Genomic DNA, 21,593 nt, shown 5'->3' with positions numbered 1-21,593 from the left:
ACTTAAATTAAAATTAACTTAAATGCAGTCCCACTTGTTGAGCTTGCAGCAGATGTTGAGGAAACTTCATTGAACCGACGTGGGTAGCAATAATCATAGTAAGAACAAGCTTCTGCTGCTGAATCATAACACTGCCATTTAGAATTTAAATTTACCACCATACAATATAAACGAGTAAATGTTTGGCATTGATTACTTGGGCTCGTTTTATACTTTGAACCGTATTCTTCCCCGCCTTAATCGGGAATGCAAGGAAGTGATTTTCAATGCGATCATTGGTCAACAGAGTTGACGATAAAGATATTTCAATATTCATTCAAAGCATAAATAATCCTTTCTTTTCGGTATTTATCGCCACCCTTTTTTAAAGGCTTGGCCACACCGGAGGGTATGCGGTAGCGGTACGGGTAGCGGTGAGGGTACTTGTATGAAAAAAATTCCAAACTGACACATCAACGTTCAGGTGTGGAATTTTTTTAGTACAAATATCGTTACCGCTATACCGCATACCCTACGGTGTGGCCAAGCCTTAAGGCTTGGCCACACCGAAGGGTACATGCGGTAGCGGTACGGGTACTTGTATGAAAAAAATTCAAAACTGACACATTAACGTTCAGATGTGGAATTTTTTTCATACAATTACCCGTACCGCTACCGTATGTACCCTTCGGTGTGGCCAAGCCTTTAATGTCCCAACATAACACGGCCACTTGTTTACTAAAAAGGATAAATAGAAGGGTTTGAATAAGATAAATGAAAGTGATGGATTTGGTATACTTACTCTTCCATCCTTTGTTGTTGACGACCAATAACATGACCCTGGTCGACAGAGTCTTAGCCATGCGATTGCTTCCAGAGCTGTGAATGTAAGCACCAATTAAACTACCAGTTCTGCTAAGTCGAAGGATCATGCTTATATGATTGCCGAGCTGAGGAAAGACATGCCTTCGATGTTTGGAAAGGAAAGCAAAAAGAAAGATTTGAATCTGGGACAAATTTATGATAGGTTACAGCGAGAACATCAAATATCACCTGGAGATTTTCCAGACATGAAAAAAATGCAAGAACATCTCCAACATCAAGATGTTGTTTTCAGTTTGAAAAAATTAAATTATTTTTCTTAGTTTTTTTTTTTTTTTTATTTTATTTTGTCATTTCAAACGTCAGTTTTGACGTTTCTAAGCAAATTCTAAACAATTTATGGTTTGGTAGCACAGATTTAAAACTCTTAAAAAAGTTAAGCCCAAAGAATTCTCCGGGCTAAACAACTAAGCCCAAGGGGCTAAAGTGTTGTTGTTTTTAACATGTAAATTGCTTAGCCCCGACTGCGTTTTTTTTGTCCAGTTAAGACCGGTGGTAATAAAAAACACACCTAATGGTCGTCGCCACTTATTTTTTTTTTTTTTATGTGAAAATTAACAAAACAAAGTATTAATTTATAAAAAATGGAAAAAAAATAAGCACAGTGGAGGAACAACTCCGTAAAAAAAAAGCCGAATGAAGCCTTAAAGTACAAAAGTGAAATTTTTGAAAAGCATTTTTGTATAGATTTTCGGCCTGAAAAATTAAAACAAATGATGCAGAAAGCTTATTTTTTCGACTAATAAACAATTTGTATACTCTTTTTCACAAAACAATTGCGTTAGCCAGAAAAAAAATATTTTCACATTTGTACTTTTTCAAAAAGTGGTGTATGTAGTTAAGCCTTGAAGCTGATATAAATAATATCATGGATTTCATTCATGCTTCAATTTTAACTATACATAAGAAGAGCTGTGTTCACGATCTATTGTAAAAAAATAATACTAGGCCTGTTGCACCAGATCGTGAATACCTCTAGTGTAAGAAAATGTTACACTTTTGCACTCTTGCAACGATACCAGACCATTTGCATCGAACTGTTAGCCAGGCACACTATATACAAACCGCAAGGGTAAACATTTAAATGCAACTCACACGGAAGTATGAACACACCTTTTCCCTAGTTATAATTATATTGTTCCATTGGGAGGTGGCAAAGTACTACTAGTAGTTTACTAGCGATTTTCAATGGAACGCACTTTCAACGAATTCAATACAAATCGTATCTACTCGGGAAGAAGAGCATGAGTAGATGAAAGTACTAGATTAACTAAAACATTTACTAGTAGTAAACTACCACCTCCAATGGAACAGGGCTAATTATAACTTTCTGAAATGATTTCAGTACATAAACTGAACTGGCCCAGTAGGTAATGCAGTTTTTTTTTGTTTACTTCAATTTTTGCTCCCCCAAGAAAAAGAATACAAAAATACCAAATCAAAATAGTTTCCTTCCATTCCGTTTTGCATTGTCATTTTTTGCTGTTTAACAAAATTAAATTTAAACAAAAAAAAATTAAAGAAAACCAACATTTATAAAATAATTTGATTTCCATTAAAATAAAACTCTTCATATCTTGATTCAAATGCAATGAAATGCTTCCCAGGCAGTACAATAACACCTACGATTTGGATTTTCGCAAAAGACAAATCGACACGCTAAAGATTTTCAATGACAAGTGAGTGTGTTGTGTGTAGTCAAATTTCTAGCCCCAGGGCTGCTCTATTCTAATTAAAATTATTTTCAATGTTATTTTCACTTTAAGTGTTCGTGAAATAACCGAAAATGAAGATTACACTATCCAATTTGAATCGGGTGGTCGAATTTTTTACCTAAACGTCCAACTTGGTAAGAATTTTCCCACGGAAAAACCAAAAATAATTGTATCTCCACTTGTCCAACATCATTGGGTTAATTCGAATGGATTTGATGTTGAAAATGCCCCTGGATTGCTTAACGTATGTATTTTATAGTTGTCAACATAGAATTATCACAATTTTTTTTAAATTTTAATTAATCATAGTTTAATATACCTATTCAATTCTTCATTTTTTGACTAAATAAATAAACGACTTGACAATAATAGCCCAAAAACGATCAGGGTTGATTGCCAAAAATTCTGAATGGGCAGGTTCAGAAACGTTAGGGACAAAATATTTAGGTAATTTCTCGGTCTCTGATTGGTCAGCTGTCAAAAAAAATCCTTCCAATTTAGGTAATTTTATTAGAAAGCTGACTGGAAAGTTAGGCAAGAAAATTTTCCCTAAAAATTTAGGAAAGTTTTTTTGTCAACATGACAGCAGATTGTTTTTAATTAAAGAATTATTTTAGCAAAATTAAATTTATTTGTGTGAAAACAATTAAAAAGTGCATTATCGGTTATAATTCATTTTATTTGTTCATTATAGTTGAGGGAAGTTTGGTGTCTTACCCATGCGACCGGTAAAATTCTTAAATAAAGTTCGAAATTTGACAATAGCATTACATTCAAACTAATTTAGTCAATTTCCTCCAATTTCCGTTCAGAAAATGACGTTGCCTAAATATCTAGTCCCTAATATTCCCTGAACGTGCCCAATGTTTTCTTTTTTAATTAATTACTAACAGTGGCGTATCCAGACAAAATTTTGGAGGGGGCTGGAAAATTTTTCAAAAATTTTGTATAGGGTACATAAATGTAGGAACATTTTTATCTTTTTTTTATTCGTCTTTGATCGAGAGAAAAAGCGCTGTGCTGCAGTACTGAAAGTTGCATTTTACTGCTCTCGGCAGCTTCGTACTACTGTCTTCCTTTCACAGTCAAAGTAGTGTTTTTTTCAAAGTTCTTTTATCTCAATCATTTTACACAAACAGCAAGGTATTGAGTAATCTTAAAAAAAAAACACTTTATATCGTTTGAACTTTGTCATGTGCTGAATTCAAAACTGTTTACGTATTTATTCCTATCACGTCTTGTTTTTGAACTGTACTGAATTGAAATCACTTTTCAATTTCACGTGAAATGGATCTTCGATCGATTTCGACAACTTCTTAAATGCTTCGAACTGTCAAAACTGAAGTATCATCCATTTTTATTTTGTTTCTAAAGTGAAATTATTACTGCTGCTTTGAGCATGGATGCAATTTAATTTACAATTATAATGAAAAAAAGCAGAATTTAAAAGAAAAAATAAGTAGACACATTTTTCGAGACATATCCAATATGTATGTAAGTGAAAGGCAGAACATGGGCGATATTATTGCAATTTGTAAATACTCAAGAAAAAATTATTTAGGTAAAGTGTAAAGCGAATGACGTGCAAACACAGAGGCAGTGATGAATTATGATATAAATAAATTAACAACAAATTTTGTCCAAAGATTGCAGATTTATTGAAAAAGGCACCAATTTCACTTACAGAAACAAAGTGAACTGATTTCGATCAGAAAATCCAAAATGAGTGAAAAAATGCAGAACATTTAAATTCACTATCGGAAAGTGAATGCGCAAAAAGTGAAATGCAGAACGTGAAAGTCTGAAAAACTAATTTTCAGAAGCGCAAACTGGAATTTCCTTAAAGAAACCATTAGTTATGTTGACCGCTAAGATTTTAAGTTACCAAAAATTTCTATTATCTTTGAGAAAAATATTATTTTGAAAAAAAGTAAATATACTGACGACGATCAAATACGGTGTTTAGAGTTTGCATAAGAAGTTTTACAAAATTTAACGGTGATGTAATTCGACGCCAAAATAAAACAAAAAAAAATATTTGAAGAATTCCGAATTGGAATAAAATCCGAAAAAAATGTATCCCAACCCTCAACGTCAGCTAAGGCCCTTACTCAAACAAACACAAACAGCCTTTTCAGAATTTGGAGGGGGCTCAAATATCTGAGCTGCCTCCAAATCTCTAAGATTTACGAACAAGTTTCAGTTAATCATGTACATTATGAAGAAATCAGCTAAATAGTAATATTGTCTTGGAGGCTTGGGGGGGGGGGGGGGGGTTGGGCCCCCCCCCCCCTTCCATACCCCACTGATTACTAACATTGGGCACGTTCAGGAAATATTAGGGACTAGATATTTAGGCAACGTCATTTAAAAAAAAAAGAATTAAAGTATATTTTACTTCAATAATTATTCGAAAATGAGTCCCCGGTTAGAAAAGTGCTGCGCGTAGATCTCGAAATATTTACGTTTCAATGCACAGAGTTTTTCGTTCCTTTTTTCTATGAGAGGTCTATATAGTTTATAAGTTTATTCGTTAAATACTAACGTTATAAATAGGTACATTTTCTTAAAATTAAAATTACATATATAGGTATTATATTATTACAAAACTAAAAAGAAAAACTTACATCTAATGTACATTATGGGTTATTTTGAATAAAGAATATTTTTTTAAAGTTAAGTCATTTTATATTGTCAACGCTAGAGTTATTTATATTTGAATTTTTATTGTAAATATTAATTAAAAGATTTAAAGGGCTATTAGCACCGTAGTTTGATCTACTGTAAATGTTAGAGATTGGCAACTGCCTTCTCAAACTATACTGACTAGCAATGAAATTTAATCGACAGAGGATCGATGGAGCTGAAATCGATCCATTGATTATCCCGACAATAAAACAAAATTGTAGATACGCTCTGTGACTAGTTAGAAATGGAAGATTTATAAGTTTAATACGTTGAGCGTAAGGTGGCAAGTTAATTCGATTTGGCCATGGTAGAAATCTTAAGCAAAATCTCATAAATCTTCTTTGAACGGACTCCAATCTATTTATATGAACCGCATAATATGGCGCCCATATAACGCAACCATATTCTAAAATGGATCTTACGAATGAGACATAAAGAGTTTTTAAAACGTAAGGATCACGAAATTCCCGAGCAAATCTTTTGATAAAACCAAGAGTCATGTTAGCTTTTTTAATAATGTAGTCAAAATGGTCAGTAAAAGTTAATTTTGAGTCCAATACTATCCCAAGGTCAGTGAAACTAGACAAATTAGTTAGTGGTGATAGATTAATCGCATAATTATAAACAATCACATTTTTTTTGCGTGTAAAACACATTGTTTTACACTTGCCAATATTTAAAACTAAACCATTAATATTGCACCATTCCCAGAAACGTTGAAGATCTCTTTGTTAAAGATCACAGTCATTTGCAGAGTTGATTGTACGAAAAATTTTTACATCATCAGCATATATAAGAGACAAAGAATTTACTAGGACAGACGGAAGATCATTAATAAATAGTACAAATAATAACGGGCCAAGATGGCTACCCTGAGGTACACCAGAGTTAACAGTAAAACATTTAGAACGTTCACTTTTAAAAACAACACTATATATAACCTATCTTTGAGATACGAAGATACCCATAAAACAAATCTGTCGTTAAGACCCATATTTTGCAGTTTTTTTAAAAGTATATTGTGGGTTAGTTTGTCAAATGCTTTGAAGAAGTCAGTGAAAATACAGTCAACTTGTTGTTTTTTTTTCTAACGCGTCACAGTATGTAGTAAACTGTAACAAATTTGTAATTGGGATCTCTTTTTAACAAATCCATGTTGGTTGTCACATAAAACGGAGGAACAGTGAAAAGACAAAACATCACAAATAATAGATTCAAACATTTTGGGTATAGCAGATAGTTTAGCTTTTGGCCTTTAATTTAGAATTAAATTTTTTTTGCCTTTCTTATGAGTTGGAATAAGGAATGCATTTTTCCAAAGAGTCGGGAATTTACAGTTAATTATAATCTCATTTTATTCCCTTTTTTTACTAAATATTTTTGCTTAATTTTAATGGTAAAGCCTAGTACGAAAAATCCCACACAAAAATTACATAACGAAATCGTAAACGAAAAATGTCAATGCATGCGTTTCTGAGATGCGTGTTTGATTTTTTATTATTATTTATGTTTTGCAATTTGTGAATATTTTTCCGTCGAGATTTCGTTAGCATTTCGTTATCCTCTTGGAGACCGACAAAAAATTTCGTTTCACATCAGCGTACTAGGCTTAACCATACAAATTTATAAATCCAAACTTTAAGCTAATACTATGTTTCCACCTACCCTAAATCCGAGATTTAGCTAAGTAGATTTAGAAAAAATCTCGGGATTTATTCTAAATCTCGAATTGAAAGTAGGTGAACTTCTTGGATTTAGGGTAGGTGAACCTAAATCCGAGGTTTAGCGAAGTGGATTTAGAATAAATCTCGAGATTTATTTTAAATCTACTTAGCTAAATCTCGGATTTAGGGTAGGTGGAAACGTAGTATAAGTATACATGATTAAAAGATCTTCCAATATTGGCCGAACTGTCAAAAGCCTTTCTATAGCAACCAATTGTCAATTTTCTACCAAGTGAAGATTGTCTGTTTATAAGATTGGTTAATTTTATCCAAAAATAAGACAAATCATTGGGAGAAAATAAGCTCACATCTGCCCCCAATTTTTTGTCATCCAATGAAAATTGTCTGTTTATACCTTATACCACCATATAAGATTTGGAAGATTTTAGAGACCAAAAAATTGGTACTCATTGGAAAGCAATTTTCTTGACTGATGAAACTTTTTTTAGAGATTGGGTTGAGACAAAAAAAAATCATATGGGAGGGGGTCGGATACGAAAATGTAATGAAATTTTGAAAAAGTATTTTTTTTTACAAATCTTTCAATTAAACGTTGGTTTATAATTGAAAACAATTAATAAATCAAAATAATTTATATTTCATTCGCCATTTCGCTACACACTAGCTAACAGTTCGGAGTTTTAATAAAACTCAATTTCTCGCAACACCCTGAAAAATATTTGTATGGTTTGACAATGGTCTATCATTTTTAAGACTTGCCTATTTACAAACAGGTTTTAGTTTTAGACTTGGGTACCAAAATGAAAGCGATTGATTAAAAGAATTCTGACTCAAACCCAAATTGGTCATACAGAATTATTTTATACATCTGTGGCAACTTTTACTCAAAGAACAGAAAGTTGGTACTAAGTCATGCATTTGATTTTATTTCTTATGTCATATACAATAGTTATTTTAGTAAAGAGCCATGTCACTTATGTATAATATAATATTTATTTACAGTATTCTAAGCATTCTGATTTGGGAAGAGTTGTTCAGGCCATAATAAGAGAATTTGAAAAATTTCCTCCACCACTATTATCAACAAATGAAGTCAGTCCTAATGCATCTGCAGGTAGCAGCAAAGATGGTTCACCATTAGATAATTTAACAATACCTTCAAACACGGATCATGATCTACCAAACTTATCAGCTATGTCCTTAGACGAACTCAAAAAATTGGACACGGATCCAGAATTCTTTGATGACTTTATCGAAGAGATGTCAGTTGTTCAGCATCTAAATGAAGAATTGGACTCAATGATTAACCAAGTTGAAAACATATCAAGTAAAATTCAGATATCGTTACAAAAGATAGATATCTACTCGAAGTAATTAATAATCCTCTTGTTTTTTTTAGGAGAAAACGAATCAAAAGAATCTAATTTAAGTGAACTTAAACTCAAACTGAATGATGACGTCACAGCCTTAAAAAATCTAGGCGAAAAATGTGATCAACTTAACCTCAAGTATATTAAAAAATCTGAAGAATTTGCTCCCCAGCATATAAGAGTAAGTTATATCATTAAAAAAATTAATTTAAAATCTTATTCATTATACTCTTGTTCATAGGAACTTCTTCAAATAGCTGCTTCAAATTCCGATACGGATTGCGAAAAGCATGTGGAGCAATTTTTAAATGGTAAAATCGATGTTCAAACATTCCTGAATAGCTACACTTGTTCGAAAAAGATAAGCTCCGAGCGAAAAGCAAAAGAAGAACGATTGGGTCATCAACTCAGTGCTTTCGAAAGAGCGGGAATCTAAAAATTTAATCGTATCTCAAATTAATTATTTAAATGTGAAATATTATCTTGTGTAAAAACCTCATAATGTTATTGTCATGATCTGATCTGGATTAAATTATGATTAAAATAAACAAAATTACACAGTTTCAAAAGTAAAGTTAGCATTGTTTTTTCTTTGATTGTTTTAAATAACACCACCATATTCAGCTAGGTTTCGAAAATCGAATGGAATGAAAGCCATATCGAAATTGAAAATTTTTATATTTTATATTTTGTTTTGCTGAATTATAATAAATTGAAAATTTTTTGTTTTTTGAGCTTTTTCTCACTTAATCAAAAATGCAATTTTGTGCGGCTTAAAACATATATGCTTCGACAAAAAATTGTTTTCAGAGTTCTTTTTTTTTTGTCAATGTTATTTTTTGGGAAACTTTTTGAAAATTTTCCTGCGAAACTGGAAGCAGCTGGCTAGAGAAGCTGATTGGTTGAGGCCCGAAATCACAATGGATTATAATGCTGCCTTAACCCCCTCGGATCTCCGGTGATAGTTCTTATCACTAATTTTACAGTCCTGGGTCTCAGGAGAATAGCAAGTGGTTGTACTTGGTATATTTTCTATGAACTATAGAGATTCGTATCCCATCAAAAGATGACTTCAAACTGAATCATCTATACTAGTTTTGTGTTTAAATTTGAATTGCGAATTTGAAATTCGACCTGAATTTTTGCGTAAAACTTGATTTCCTTGTAGTTTTTTTAATTTCTAAATCAATGGATTTTTACTTTTCTTTAAGTCTTAAAATTTCTTTAAGTTGTGTTGGTGGCGTACAAAACAAATTGAACAATGTATTTATTAAATTCAGCCTTATTCTGAATGAAAACTCCCGGAGAAATGTATTTGGGAGAAGGGATCCCAATCAAAAAGCTTTTAGGTTTTTATCATTATTAAAGCGAATAAAAATTCAAACTGAAAAAAAAACGATAGTCTAGCAATTTTTGGAATGGGAGCCCTGTTCCCGAACACATTTCAGAACACGGGTGATTTTTCTCTTCCAAATATCATTTCTTTATTCTATAATAACATTCATAACTTCAAATAACACTGGCAGACACGAAATATTTTTCACACCAAACTTCATAGAACTACATCACGTTCATGTTTGTTCTTTTCTCATTATAAATAGAAACATTTAGTTAAAACATGACTAATAGTTTTTTAACTTTGAAGAGAAATAAAAAAAAGACATGAGATTCATCAAACTTTATTTAAAATAAAATAGAAAAAAACACGCATGATATTGCCCTTAAACAGTTTTAAAATAATACATTTTTATTTGAATTCATTTTAGAAATTAAAATAAATAATACATTCTTTCAAAGAAAATATTTATATATGAAATGAAATACCTTTTCCATTCAAGGTACACATACCTTAAAGAGCATACGTCATTGTTAAGTCCAAATAATTACTTTAGACACAAACTTACATTTCTCCACCGCTTTTTATCATTTCCAACAGTTGAATCAGTTCCGGTGATCGTAACGTTAAAAATTCAGTCTGGTCAACATTTATTAAACATTTAATGAGAGCAGGAACAAGTTCAGCGCTGCCAGAGCGCAAACAAATCGTTGCCAACTCATTAATATTTTTCATAGCAAATTTATATCCCTTAACAGTAGAAAATTGTTCTATTGCAGAAACAAACATTTGGGCATCAGATTCAATAATTATTTCCAAAAGAGTATCGATTGTTAAATGTGATCTGTCTCGAACTCTAGCTAACACAAAACGACAAGCATTTACTTTACTAAATCCACATCCCGTTAAAGTGTTGTAGATATTTTTTAAAAATGACGTACACTTTGGTTGCAATTCACAGTCGCGTACCATTGTCGACAGCTTCTGGCGCATGTTACGACGTCCATATTCTTCACAGAAGATAGGAAAGTAGAATTTAAACAATTTGTTATGGCGCCAAATAAATCTATAAGCGGAATTCAATACTTCATTTCGCAAAACGCTTATAGATATTGAAATAATACCAAGGTCCAAAAACTGATGACTAAATTTACAAGGGTTCTCAAAGCACATATCGGCTAAGAACTTGTAGCACAAAGAGCCAAATATCTTTGATATTTCAAGAGTTGACATCATTTGAGGAGTCGCGCCACTTACATTTCTTAGATTCAGAGACAAATTGTGAGTTTGGGGTTTTGGTGGAATTGTTAATGAAAATGGAGATGAAACACGTACAGCGTTTGGTTTTTCGGGTTCTTTCAATGTAGGCGGCAGGATGACGGTGGGAAGTTTTTCGGATAAATTATCGTCCAATGATTTTTGGCGAACTATTTTAACTCTAGGTATTTTAAAGTTTTTTAATGCTGGATTAATTTCATCTTCATAAAGAGTAACCAAACTTGTTTCGAGATGACTTCTTGGTGCAGGCACTGAATTGGAAGTGTCAGTGCAAGATTTAGTTTCGGGTTCTTCGACATTTAAAAAATTTGAATCAGCAAAGCGATCATCTAAAGGAGAGCTGTGAAAAAAGAAAAGTGTCTTTAAGTACACAAAATATAAAAAAATGAATATTGCTTGAAGATAATCTTATCTTGTTGTCTGGATTTTAACAATATAAACTTGAAAGGAACACAAACAATTAATCTACAAAATGTGGCCAACATCAAATGAAGAAATTAAAAATAAAATAACAATCATTTCCCATTTTGTGTTATATTTAACTTTATTTCCAAGTAAATTTCTTCGATGTATGGTAAAATTTAAAAATAAAAGAGATTTTCGAGCACAATCTGATCGTCATATAGGTTTGCTCTAAAAAAAAAAACAATTGCAAACTGCAAACGGCTAATAGCTTTTTTTGATTGAAATAATATTTTTAGATTGGGCCCATATTTCATGATTTATTTTTTCAGAACCGTTAACGGTCACTCCTATAATTCCTGAAGTTCCGCAGAGATCTTACGACCAATCCTTTTCTCCCCCTTCCTAAATAAGTTACTACTTGTGATTAAGCATTGTCAAATTTATCTACATATACGCTTATGATTTGTAGTGCAGTACCACCAAATCTTTTATCTGATCTTTCTGTCATATGCCCATTGAAGCTTGAAGATGGGGCTATTGAATATCTCTGCAGCACTAGAAACCTAGGAATCATTTTCAAAATTCGCCCACATCGAACGATCATCTAAATAGTGCTGTTGAAAAATTGTATGACTTTGAAGATTGCAATGTGGCAAAAAGTTAGAGCTATAGGTTGGATTGAGACAAAAAAAATCGTATGGTAGGGGGTAGGACTAATTACACTCCGTTTAACCAACAGGGAAAATCTTCAAAAAACTTTATTTAGTTTTAAAACACGTGCTAGCTATACCTTTTTGTGAAGCTAATAACTTTTTCAAAAAATAATCTACTAAAAAGGCCAGCCAACAAAATATAAAGGGGTTTCTAAGAATATAGAAGTTTTATTTCTCAATTTTCTCAAAAACGAAAAAACATTTTCGAATCCGGTTTTCTACATTGAATTTAATGTATCTTAAAATGCAAGTATGTAAATAAACAAATGAAATGAAAATGAAGTTTTGAAAACAAAGTTATGCAGTACTTAATTTAATAAAATTTTGAAAGAAATTGGAGTTTGAAAATAAATTCTTCAAAAATCGATCTTAAGAGTAGAGATGCCGCGAACATTGATTTGGCCGAATACCGAATATTCGGCCACGCTCCTCGGCCGAATACCGAATATTCGGCCAAGGACACTCAGAAAAAAACGTTGGTAATTTCAAAAATTTTATACTTTGTCTCAAGAATAGATGTGGCTTAAAAAATTCCCAACAACATCGTATTGTAACGATGAATAACTGAACTACTTTTAAGATATGTAAATGTCTGAACACACTACCTACTACTGCAAAGGTCGAATTATATATGAGGACTGTTCGCCAAGGTCGAACGGCGGACCCATACAAGTGGTGGTCAACAAATACTACAAAATTTCATATTTTGACAACATTTTCTAAAGTCTATCTACAAGTGTTTACAGCGAAAGACTATTTTTCGAAGCAGCAATAGTCTACGAAGATAAACGTAATCGTTTACTACCAACAAATGCGGAACAAATAGTTTTCATTCACCACAAGTTGCCTTTAGTAGATTATGAGTACTAAAATTTTTCAATAAAACACACATTTTGGTATAATAATTTAAGTCATTTTTCTTCTCCATTTGGTATTAGGTATTCGGCCGAATAGTTAAACTATTCGGCCGAATACCGAATACCAGAAAAATAGGCCGAATACCGAATAGTGGCCGAATGTTCGCGGCATCTCTACTTAAGAGCACCCGCACACTACAGACTTTCTATCGGTGCCCACAGGGATAGATAGATAGATAAATAAATATTTTATTAGCACATTATTTAGGCTTTAGTAACAATTAACAAGTTTTTTTAAAATTTAAATATGTTTATAAATACTTAATTAATATTTCAGTCTTACAAATTCCACAATGCTTCTCTTAATTCTTTTAATATTTGTTTCACATTTTACATGGCTCGGTAATTTATTGAAAATCTTAAAACCTTTGTATATAAGGGAATTTTGAGCTCTGGCAGTTATAAAATTAGGCAGTCTCATATCATTCATATTTCTAAGTGCATAAGGCTGAACTTCACGAACGTACTGAACATTAGGGCGGAGTGAAACTGCACTTTTTTTTCTTTTTTTTTTTTTTTCTTCTTCTACATACCAGGGACGGGTGCCATTAGTCATTAAAAAAGAGCATACCAAATCTCAGCCCGATCAAAAAATATCTTGAGGGTTCACAACGCCCTTGAAAATTTACATGCTTTTTGGAAGTAATGTACTGGGAGCAATTTTCAAAAGAGATGGAGCAGTGTGCCAAAAAGTTAGAGCGTGTAAGTTCGGTCGAGACAAGAAAAAAATCGTATGGGAGGAGGGTCTATTCCCCTTCGTTTAGCGGGGAGGGGCAATTAAAAAAAGAAATTATTTAATTTGAAACAAAAAAATATTAAAAATCAACGGTTATACTTACAATAACGTGCTATACCTTTTTGTAAAGCCTAAAACCTCGTCTTTTACAAAAATGTTTAATATGGCCTTTTTCTGGCACAGTTTTTGAAAAATTAATTTTAGAAATCAAAATTTTGAAAAAAAAAAATTTCAAACTAATTTTTTTCAAAATTTTATGTAAATAAGTACTACTTAAGTTTTTAAAATTCGATGCTGTTATTTGTTTTTAAAGAAAAACAGAAAACCGCATCCAAAAAAATCTTGTCATTTTCGAGAAATTAACAAAAAACCAAAACTATTTTTGTCTAAGAAATTTCTTTATTTTTTGTTTTTACGTGGCTGGATCATGGGGGTTGGGAGTGCTCGCCGCCCATGGATTCTTGCAGTAAGGGCCTTAAGTCAATAAAATCGCAATTTTTTAATGAAAATTGAACAATAAACAATAATGTACATGTTTTTCAAATCAAAAAAACTGAGTAAAACAGAAAAAAACTCAAAAAACTCCATAAATTAACCTCTATGGTGTTTTCATTTTTTTCAAGTGACTTGTGAACCCTCTAAAACTTCTTTGATCGATCTGAAACTTTTTTGCCGTTATTTAAGTTCCAAATGGCACCCATCCTGGCTATGTAGAACAAAAAATAAGACAACTTTTTTTTTCACTCCACCCTACTGAACATATCTTGACAAATATACTGGCATTAAATTATTTTTAATTTTAAAGACAAACATTAACATATTCATAACAATTCTTTGTTTAACGGTAAGCCATTTTAAAGATTCTAACATAAAATTAATTGACGTATATTTACTACATTTTAGAATGCTTCGCATTGCTTTATTTTGCAGTTTTTGGAGTCTGGCAATTGAACTTTCATTACATAAAAACAAAATAGTTGAACAATACTCGAAATGCGGTTTAACAATGACATTATAAATATAAATTGCTGTTAACAAAGTTATATCTCTTCTAATTCTTTTTAAAAAACCTATCTTTTTTGAAATTTTTTTGCAAGTATATTCAATATGGCTTTCAAAAGTAAGTTTGCTATCTATCATAATGCCCAGGTATTTTATTTTATCAACTTTTTCTATTATTTGATTTTTGATTATCAGATTGCCATTGAAATTAAAACATGTTTTATTTGATAATATCATACATTTAGTTTTTTGAGCATTTAATTTGAGTTTATTTTGGCACAGCCATTCATGTACACTATTAAGGTCTTCTTGCACGTTCTTGTGACATTCTTCAATAGTTTCCCCAGCACAGTAAATCAAAGCATCATCAGCAAACAGGGCAATTTCACAATATTTTAAGACGCTAACAATGTCGTTAATGTAGATTATAAACATTAGAGTCCCCAATACAGATCCTTGAGGAACGCCCAGATCAACATAATTTGGTTTTGAAAAATGTCCATTTACTTTAACTTTCTGAGTTCTATTTTCGAGGTAAGTCTTAAACCAGTTAAGTTCAATGTTTTTAATTCCATATTTGTTCAATTTACTTAACAAAATTGATCGATCAATTGTTTCGAAAGCACGTTTCAAGTCTAAGAAAACACTATAAACAAATTTTCGTTCAGAAACACTTTCCTTCCAGTTTGTGACAATAAAATTACAGGCACTTTCACAAGAATGCGCTTTTCGAAAACCAGATGGGGAGTCAATTATTATTTTATTATTTTCAAAGTAGTTTTCAACTTGTTGAAAGGCAAGTTTTTCTAAAATTTTTTCATATAAAGGCAAACTGTTCACTGGTCGAAATTCATCACATTTTTTTGTATTTGATATTTTTTCAATGGGACACACTATTGATTCTTTCCAAGAGTCCGGGAAGACACCTTTTTCAAAAGATTTGTTTATTATTGATTGTAAAGCTGGCCCCAATAGGTCAAAGTTTTCCAAGTATATTTTAGGAGACAAGAAAGTATAATCTCTTTTATTTTTTAACTGCAAAAGCACAGAGCGGATAGCCGTTAAAGAAACTGAATTTAATTTGAAAGTATATTGTAAATCTGTTATATTATCAACATAAGGTACCACCGGAATTGAATTACTGATGTCAATAACACTATTAACGAAAAAATCATTAAATTTATTGGCAATAACGATGTTATCAGTGAAAAGTTCCGAATTAAAATCGACACATGTTATCTTGGAATCTTCTTCCGACCGACTAAATAGTCGGTTAGGTAGGAAATATTTTAGTTTGAAGGAAATTGTGTAGCAAAACATACTTTTTTTTCAATCAAACAAACTTTCTGAAATAAAAGTGTAGTTTTTCTACATAGTATTAAATAAAAGGTTTTAATCTAAATAATGGCATTCCAAAATTTTCAAAAATCAAAAATTTTTTCGGTAACTTTTTTGATTGAAAAATAGGCTGTTTCTAAAAATTTCAAATATCCAAAAATTAGTATTTGGCTCAAAAAACATTTAAAAAAGGTTGAAAACATAACAAAGTCGTTTTTAACCTGGTTTTGTTAAAATTCAACCATTTTTGTAAAAGATAAAAATAAAAACAAAATAGTATTTTTGCATTTTTCTCAATATTTTTGAGGTTGTAAAAAGAAATGGTTTAATTATAAGTTGTAGACCTTTTGCATAAAACTTTTTTTTAAAGGTCTACTTTTGACATTAATTGTCAAAAACACGATTTTTAACACCCACCTCTGTCCCCCGATTTATTGGTGGGCTATTTTTTTTTTTTTTTCTTCTTTCATGTACCATTTATCCTTAATTTTCTCACCATCCTTATATTGCTAATCATTTTTTAAACTTTTGCCCTCTGAAAACCGGATTGGCGCTGGTCTAAAAGTCAAAAAGAACAAAAACTATTTGTTCTTACTTTTATAAATTCAAGTGACCTTCAATAGAAAGTCTCCTTTTCTCCCAAACAACGATATTTTTGACCAAAAATGTCACTTTCTTAAAAAATGATGAATACAGTTTTAAATTTAGAACCGTTATAGAATTTGGTTAATTTCTATTGGAAATAAAGCATTAGTAATGCGAAAAATGACACACGTGTCAAGAAAATCACTTCATTTTAACTTTTTGTTATTGTAATGGTTTTTAGTACTATATTCATGGAACCGTCATTGCCTTCGATTAGTTATTACAACAATATGCAACCAACAAGACGCAAAGCATTTTTTTTTACTTAAATTCTTATTAGATTTTCGAAAACATGCTTATATGTTTTTGTTATGAGGATAAAAAATATTTTTCTTAATTTCAAACCTCTATCGGCACATGGGTGCCAATTTGGCTGTACAAAATTTTAAAATTAAAAAAGATGTTTGCAAAACATTATCATTATAGTAGTGACAATATATTTTTTAGGAATTTTGTATGAAATATTTGAATTCGTCTCAATTTCATATACATATTCCCTATATAATGTTGAAACCAAAAAAAGTTATACCACATTGAAAAGTACAAACCAAATTCGCAACCGTGTGCCTTTCACGTATGATGTGCCTATAGAGGGTTAATTTTTTTATAATAATAAACCAATGAAGCCAATTTGAAGTTTAATTTTTTTTAAGAAGTTGAAACTTGCCCCAGAGTACGATATCACACAATGTCAAATAAAATTAAATAAAAGGGGAAAACAAATCAATATTACATTAAAAATAACTTACTTGAAGCAGGATGACGGGGCTAGCGACAAAAGGTCATCGTCCAAACAATTGCCAAAATCCAAAAGAGAATCATCAAAATCTTTTTCAATTTCAAGCAAAGACATTTCTTTTATAACTTCACTCTTGTCCTTAATGTTAGAAGGCATATGTGTACTTTTTGAATTATTTTCAAATCCCGAGCAATCACTTGAAGAGTGTAATGTTTCTCTTTTGTCAATTTCGATCGCGGAATCTGTTGCCATAGTATCTTCATTTTGATTAAACGAGCGGTTATGGTCAGATACTTGTGGGTTCATACTAAATGCAATAATGTTATCTGAAATGTTGGTCCTCTGTGGAGTAGAACAAAATAAGTCTCCTTCTTCAATATCTAGTGATGGCATACTACGGCAGGTGCTGAAGATGACGTTGTTACTCTCTTGAGTCTTTGTCAAACCCAAAACATCGGTGGTATTTGTTTCTTTGGATAAATTTCCAATCATATTAGATTGCCTACTCTTAGTCTGATTTATGTCGCCAGTGTCTTTTTTAGTTGATAAATCATATTGGTTTGTTTGAGTATTTGCGTCACTTTTTGGTGGTTCAATATTTTCAATATCTAAATGCATAGTAGGTTGGCCCTGCTGGTTGAGTGTTATTTCTTGAGTGTCAACTGTTCCTTCTAAAACTCGAGCTATTACATTATTTCCAACATCTAGTGAAGGATTATCAATAAAATTTACCTGAAATTTAAATAACATAAAAAAAAAAACAATCAATATCGAGTTCTTATAACGGATGACTTACATTATGATTCAGTTTAATGCCTGATTCACAATACTGCGAGACGACGAGACGAGAGCGTTGCTAGTTTTCGATGTTTGGCCAAATAATTTTCTTCTTTTTACATTCTTCTTTTACTTGTCAACAATAGACAATTACCAAAAAAAAGATCTTAACATTACCAAATAGTTTACCATCTAAATGACCAAGAAAAAATCTCGTCTCGCTCTCGTCTCGTCGTCTCGCAATATTGCAATCAGGCTCAAGTCGAGTTTTCTATAGTTTATCATTTTTCATTTTATTTGGAAAACAAAAATAACAAACTTTACTAAAAAATATTTTTTTTTTTTTGCGAAAACAGTTCTCGACTTTTAAATGAGTTTTTTTTTTTGTATTACAACAATTTCAGCACAAACGTATATAACGTTGTACTAGTTTCTAATATATGGGTCAAAATCATGGAGGCGGGAAATTTGAGGACCGAATTCTTAAAAAATCAACCTTTATTTATGATAAAAAATTCATGTTCAAATGTTCGCTTTAGCTATAACATACGTCGGTTCATGAACGGACAGAGTACAAAAATGAATATTTTTCAATTTACCAAATTAGTACTAGAAAAACTTTCCTCGAAATAATGTATGTCAATGTGCATGATGTATCATTATATTAAGATAATAGGTCTGAAATAAATCAAATATAACTTTATTTCTTGGTTCAGTGACCAATTTTTCCAAAAAAGGCTTTTATGCACGTAAGAATTATTTAGGTCATAAGTAATTTTTTCTTTACCTTTTTTGACTTTTTTGATAAAAGTGTTAATATACCCATATTTAGATATGATACTGATTAAAAATACCAAATTGGTTTGGAATAATAAAACTATGTAATATCAACTTTAAAAAACTGCTTGCAGCACCATTTTTACGTTAGATAATTAAAATATGGACACTTTAAGAAATGTTGGTACGGTGCGTCATTTTTCTTGGGACAACTTTCATTAACGTATAAAAAATAATACAATATAATTTTTTTGTAAAAGATGTACAAATTTATAATGAGTATTTTATTGTGTATTAGTGGTGTTGAGAAAAGAAATTTTTAAAAATAATTGACTTTATTGTGTTTTTAAATCATTTGAATATCAGCTTTTGAAGTGTGGACATGTCCGGGAACGCTATTTTTGAGTATATTAGATGCAATAAAAAAGAAATGGAAAATTTTCTAATCGAAACATATATATTCCTAGATTCGTGTCTATTATTTAATTTGTAAATGCGAAAAAAAAACTTAAATGAAATGTTATTTTGATTTTAAAAAATGCCTGGACATCAAATTTTCCACCTTCATGATTTTGACCCATATGAAGTTTATCTGAAACATGGCACATTGGGTTTAACTCATTTATCTTTTTCATTTTTTATTCTTTTTTATTTTTTTTTTTAGCTTACAGGAAAAACAACAAACAAAACAAAAGTTCTTTAGTATTGTTGTTGTTTCAATATAGGCATATTTATCTATTTAAAAAGTCCAAACCTCAGGTAGGTATAACGAATACAATTTTTTTTTAACAAATTATTCTGTAAATTCTTGTAGGTACCTATGGCCTTAATTGCGAGTGTCGTTTGTCTATCGATAGACAACTTTTGTCGATAGTCGATCATCGCAAATAAATTTTGGTATTGTGAATCTCTGTCGATAGGAGACTTTTGCCGATCGACAAAAATCAAAGCAAATATCTTGGTGAAAAGCGGTACACATACACAATATAAAAACAGATATTTATCAATTCAATCGACTTTTATCGCATCGAAAGTTGAAGGACACTCGCAATAAGGGCCTATATTTCATTAAAGTTTAAAATTATTTAAATTTTACTTACGAAATCATCAAACGGAATGAAGTTTTCATTTTCCGGTGCCTCTATCAAGCTTCCATTAGTAGTTGTTACCATCGCATGTGTCACATTGTTCGATGGAGCACTCAACGTCGTCCATTCACCGTTCATAAAGTAAGCAATTTGTGGCGTTTGTTCCGGCAAAACCTCCCAATTCTGTGTCGTCGAGGTAACAATTTGAGAAACCGCCGATGAAGGACTGTTACCACTGCATTCAAACATTTCCACATACTTGGCCAGTTCGCTCTTTTCTGTTTTGGCTTTGTTCTTCGAGCCCGGCTTGCGGCCACGTTTTTTAGGTGGACCATTCGATGGTTTCGATAATTTTCGTTTCGGTGCACGTTGTTTTTCCGATGCTTGCATTTCATCTTCCTTTTCTTCCACAATGCACACCACCGGTTCTAGAGAATCCCGCTTTTCAGATTCATGGACCGGAGTCTTAACCTCAATTTGAGGAGCATTTCCACTAGTGGATGGCGTCTGTTCTTCAACCAACTGAACATTATTGTGATCCTTGATTTCGTAGGTCAACTTACATTCTTGACTTGCACCTTTTTTCGTTTCATCAGAAGCTTTCGTAGTGTTTCGTTTTAGATCAGATTCAAGCTGAGAAACATTCAAATCCAGGATTTTCGTAGTCAGATCAAGACGATTCAAATCAATCGAGATTTTGTACTTGACACTATGAAGCTTCTCTTGCAAAATCGAAGGAACGAAAATTGTGACAAGATTCGTTGAAGCCGAGACAGGCAAACTTTCAACTTCAACAAATCCACCGAGATCCGAACCAGATTGATGACAGCATTTAGTGGAAGTACAAGCAGTCTCTGTGTCGACTTTGGTAGAAGTTGATGGAGATGATGAGCTATTTTTACTACGTGAACGCTTTGGATTTTCATATTCTATAACTAATGAGTCTGGAGTTTTAGTTTTTCGGACTCGTGTAGTTCGTCTGAGTTGTTGTTGGGCTACCGATTCGTCAATACGTTTTTGAAACTCGGTCAAAGAATTTTTAACATTCAATATTATATAATTTAAGTCCAATTGTTTAAGTTCAACTTTGGGAACTTTTTCTTTAATTTGTTCTTGCAATTTGGTTCGCAATTTCTTATTAAAGTCATCGCTTTGCGGTAAATTTGGGCACAAGGCATACATTTTTCGCACAAGTTCATCGAGATCGATGTGTTTTGTGTCCTCCATTGTTTTTGGTTATTTTGATGCACAATGTAGAGCAAAAATTTCTCGGTGTCTTATGAGAAATTATTTAATTTGTTTTCTTTGTAATAGAGGTATTTTATATTAAGGTCGTTTTCAGAATAAATTAAGAAATTTTATTTATTTCAATTAAAATAGTTTTAAATTTGTAGTTCTTACCTAAAACAATCCGAGAACATTGATGGAACAACCGTACATAGCAAAATATTTTATATTTTTGAAAAATTGAAATACATACAACTGCGATGGTGATGGGAAAAAAAGAGACAAATGGAATTTCA

General features: G+C 31.6%; 2 protein-coding genes across 4 annotated transcripts; one reads left to right on the top strand and one right to left on the bottom strand.

Moving 5' to 3' along the window:
- Positions 1 to 2,267: 2,267 nt before the first annotated feature.
- Positions 2,268 to 8,893, top strand: LOC129911068 (vacuolar protein sorting-associated protein 37A). The gene is made up of 5 exons (XM_055988725.1): positions 2,268 to 2,540; positions 2,628 to 2,820; positions 7,952 to 8,276; positions 8,349 to 8,500; positions 8,561 to 8,893. Exons 1-5 carry the CDS (start codon positions 2,458 to 2,460, stop codon positions 8,753 to 8,755), a joined length of 948 nt encoding a protein of 315 aa, XP_055844700.1. The 5' UTR covers positions 2,268 to 2,457; the 3' UTR covers positions 8,756 to 8,893.
- Positions 8,894 to 9,982: 1,089 nt separating this feature from the next.
- LOC129911057 (uncharacterized) lies at positions 9,983 to 21,593 on the bottom strand. 3 transcript variants are annotated; one of them, XM_055988706.1, is made up of 5 exons: positions 21,472 to 21,593; positions 20,083 to 21,373; positions 17,439 to 18,160; positions 10,780 to 11,273; positions 10,465 to 10,721 (listed from the first exon to the last, which is right to left on the bottom strand). In XM_055988706.1, exons 2-5 carry the CDS (start codon positions 21,295 to 21,297, stop codon positions 10,582 to 10,584), a joined length of 2,571 nt encoding a protein of 856 aa, XP_055844681.1. In that variant the 5' UTR covers positions 21,298 to 21,373; positions 21,472 to 21,593; the 3' UTR covers positions 10,465 to 10,581. The 3 variants fall into 3 exon arrangements, with proteins under 3 accessions (XP_055844678.1, XP_055844680.1, XP_055844681.1); XM_055988703.1 differs by having other exon boundaries at positions 9,983 to 11,273; XM_055988705.1 differs by lacking the exon at positions 21,472 to 21,593 and having other exon boundaries at positions 9,983 to 11,273; positions 20,083 to 21,456.

The sequence above is a fragment of the Episyrphus balteatus genome, chromosome 2 (assembly GCF_945859705.1).
Source record: "Episyrphus balteatus chromosome 2, idEpiBalt1.1, whole genome shotgun sequence".
Classification (NCBI taxonomy): domain Eukaryota; kingdom Metazoa; phylum Arthropoda; class Insecta; order Diptera; family Syrphidae; genus Episyrphus; species Episyrphus balteatus.
Note: the sequence above shows the minus strand (reverse complement) of the source record. Positions and strands in the feature narration are given on the sequence as shown.

Excerpts from the sequence above, each read along its gene's own strand:
- LOC129911057 (XM_055988703.1), bottom strand. The coding sequence starts at position 21,297 with ATGGAGGACACAAAACACATCGATCTCGATGAACTTGTGCGAAAAATG. Across the intron at positions 18,161-20,082 it reads TCATTCCGTTTGATGATTTC|GTAAATTTTATTGATAATCC; the intron begins GTAAGTAAAATT and ends TTTAAATTTCAG. Across the intron at positions 11,274-17,438 it reads GCCCCGTCATCCTGCTTCAA|CTCTCCTTTAGATGATCGCT; the intron begins GTAAGTTATTTT and ends CTTTTTTCACAG.
- LOC129911068 (XM_055988725.1), top strand. The coding sequence starts at position 2,458 with ATGCTTCCCAGGCAGTACAATAACACCTACGATTTGGATTTTCGCAAA. Across the intron at positions 2,541-2,627 it reads CTAAAGATTTTCAATGACAA|TGTTCGTGAAATAACCGAAA; the intron begins GTGAGTGTGTTG and ends TTTCACTTTAAG. Across the intron at positions 2,821-7,951 it reads ATGCCCCTGGATTGCTTAAC|TATTCTAAGCATTCTGATTT; the intron begins GTATGTATTTTA and ends ATTTATTTACAG.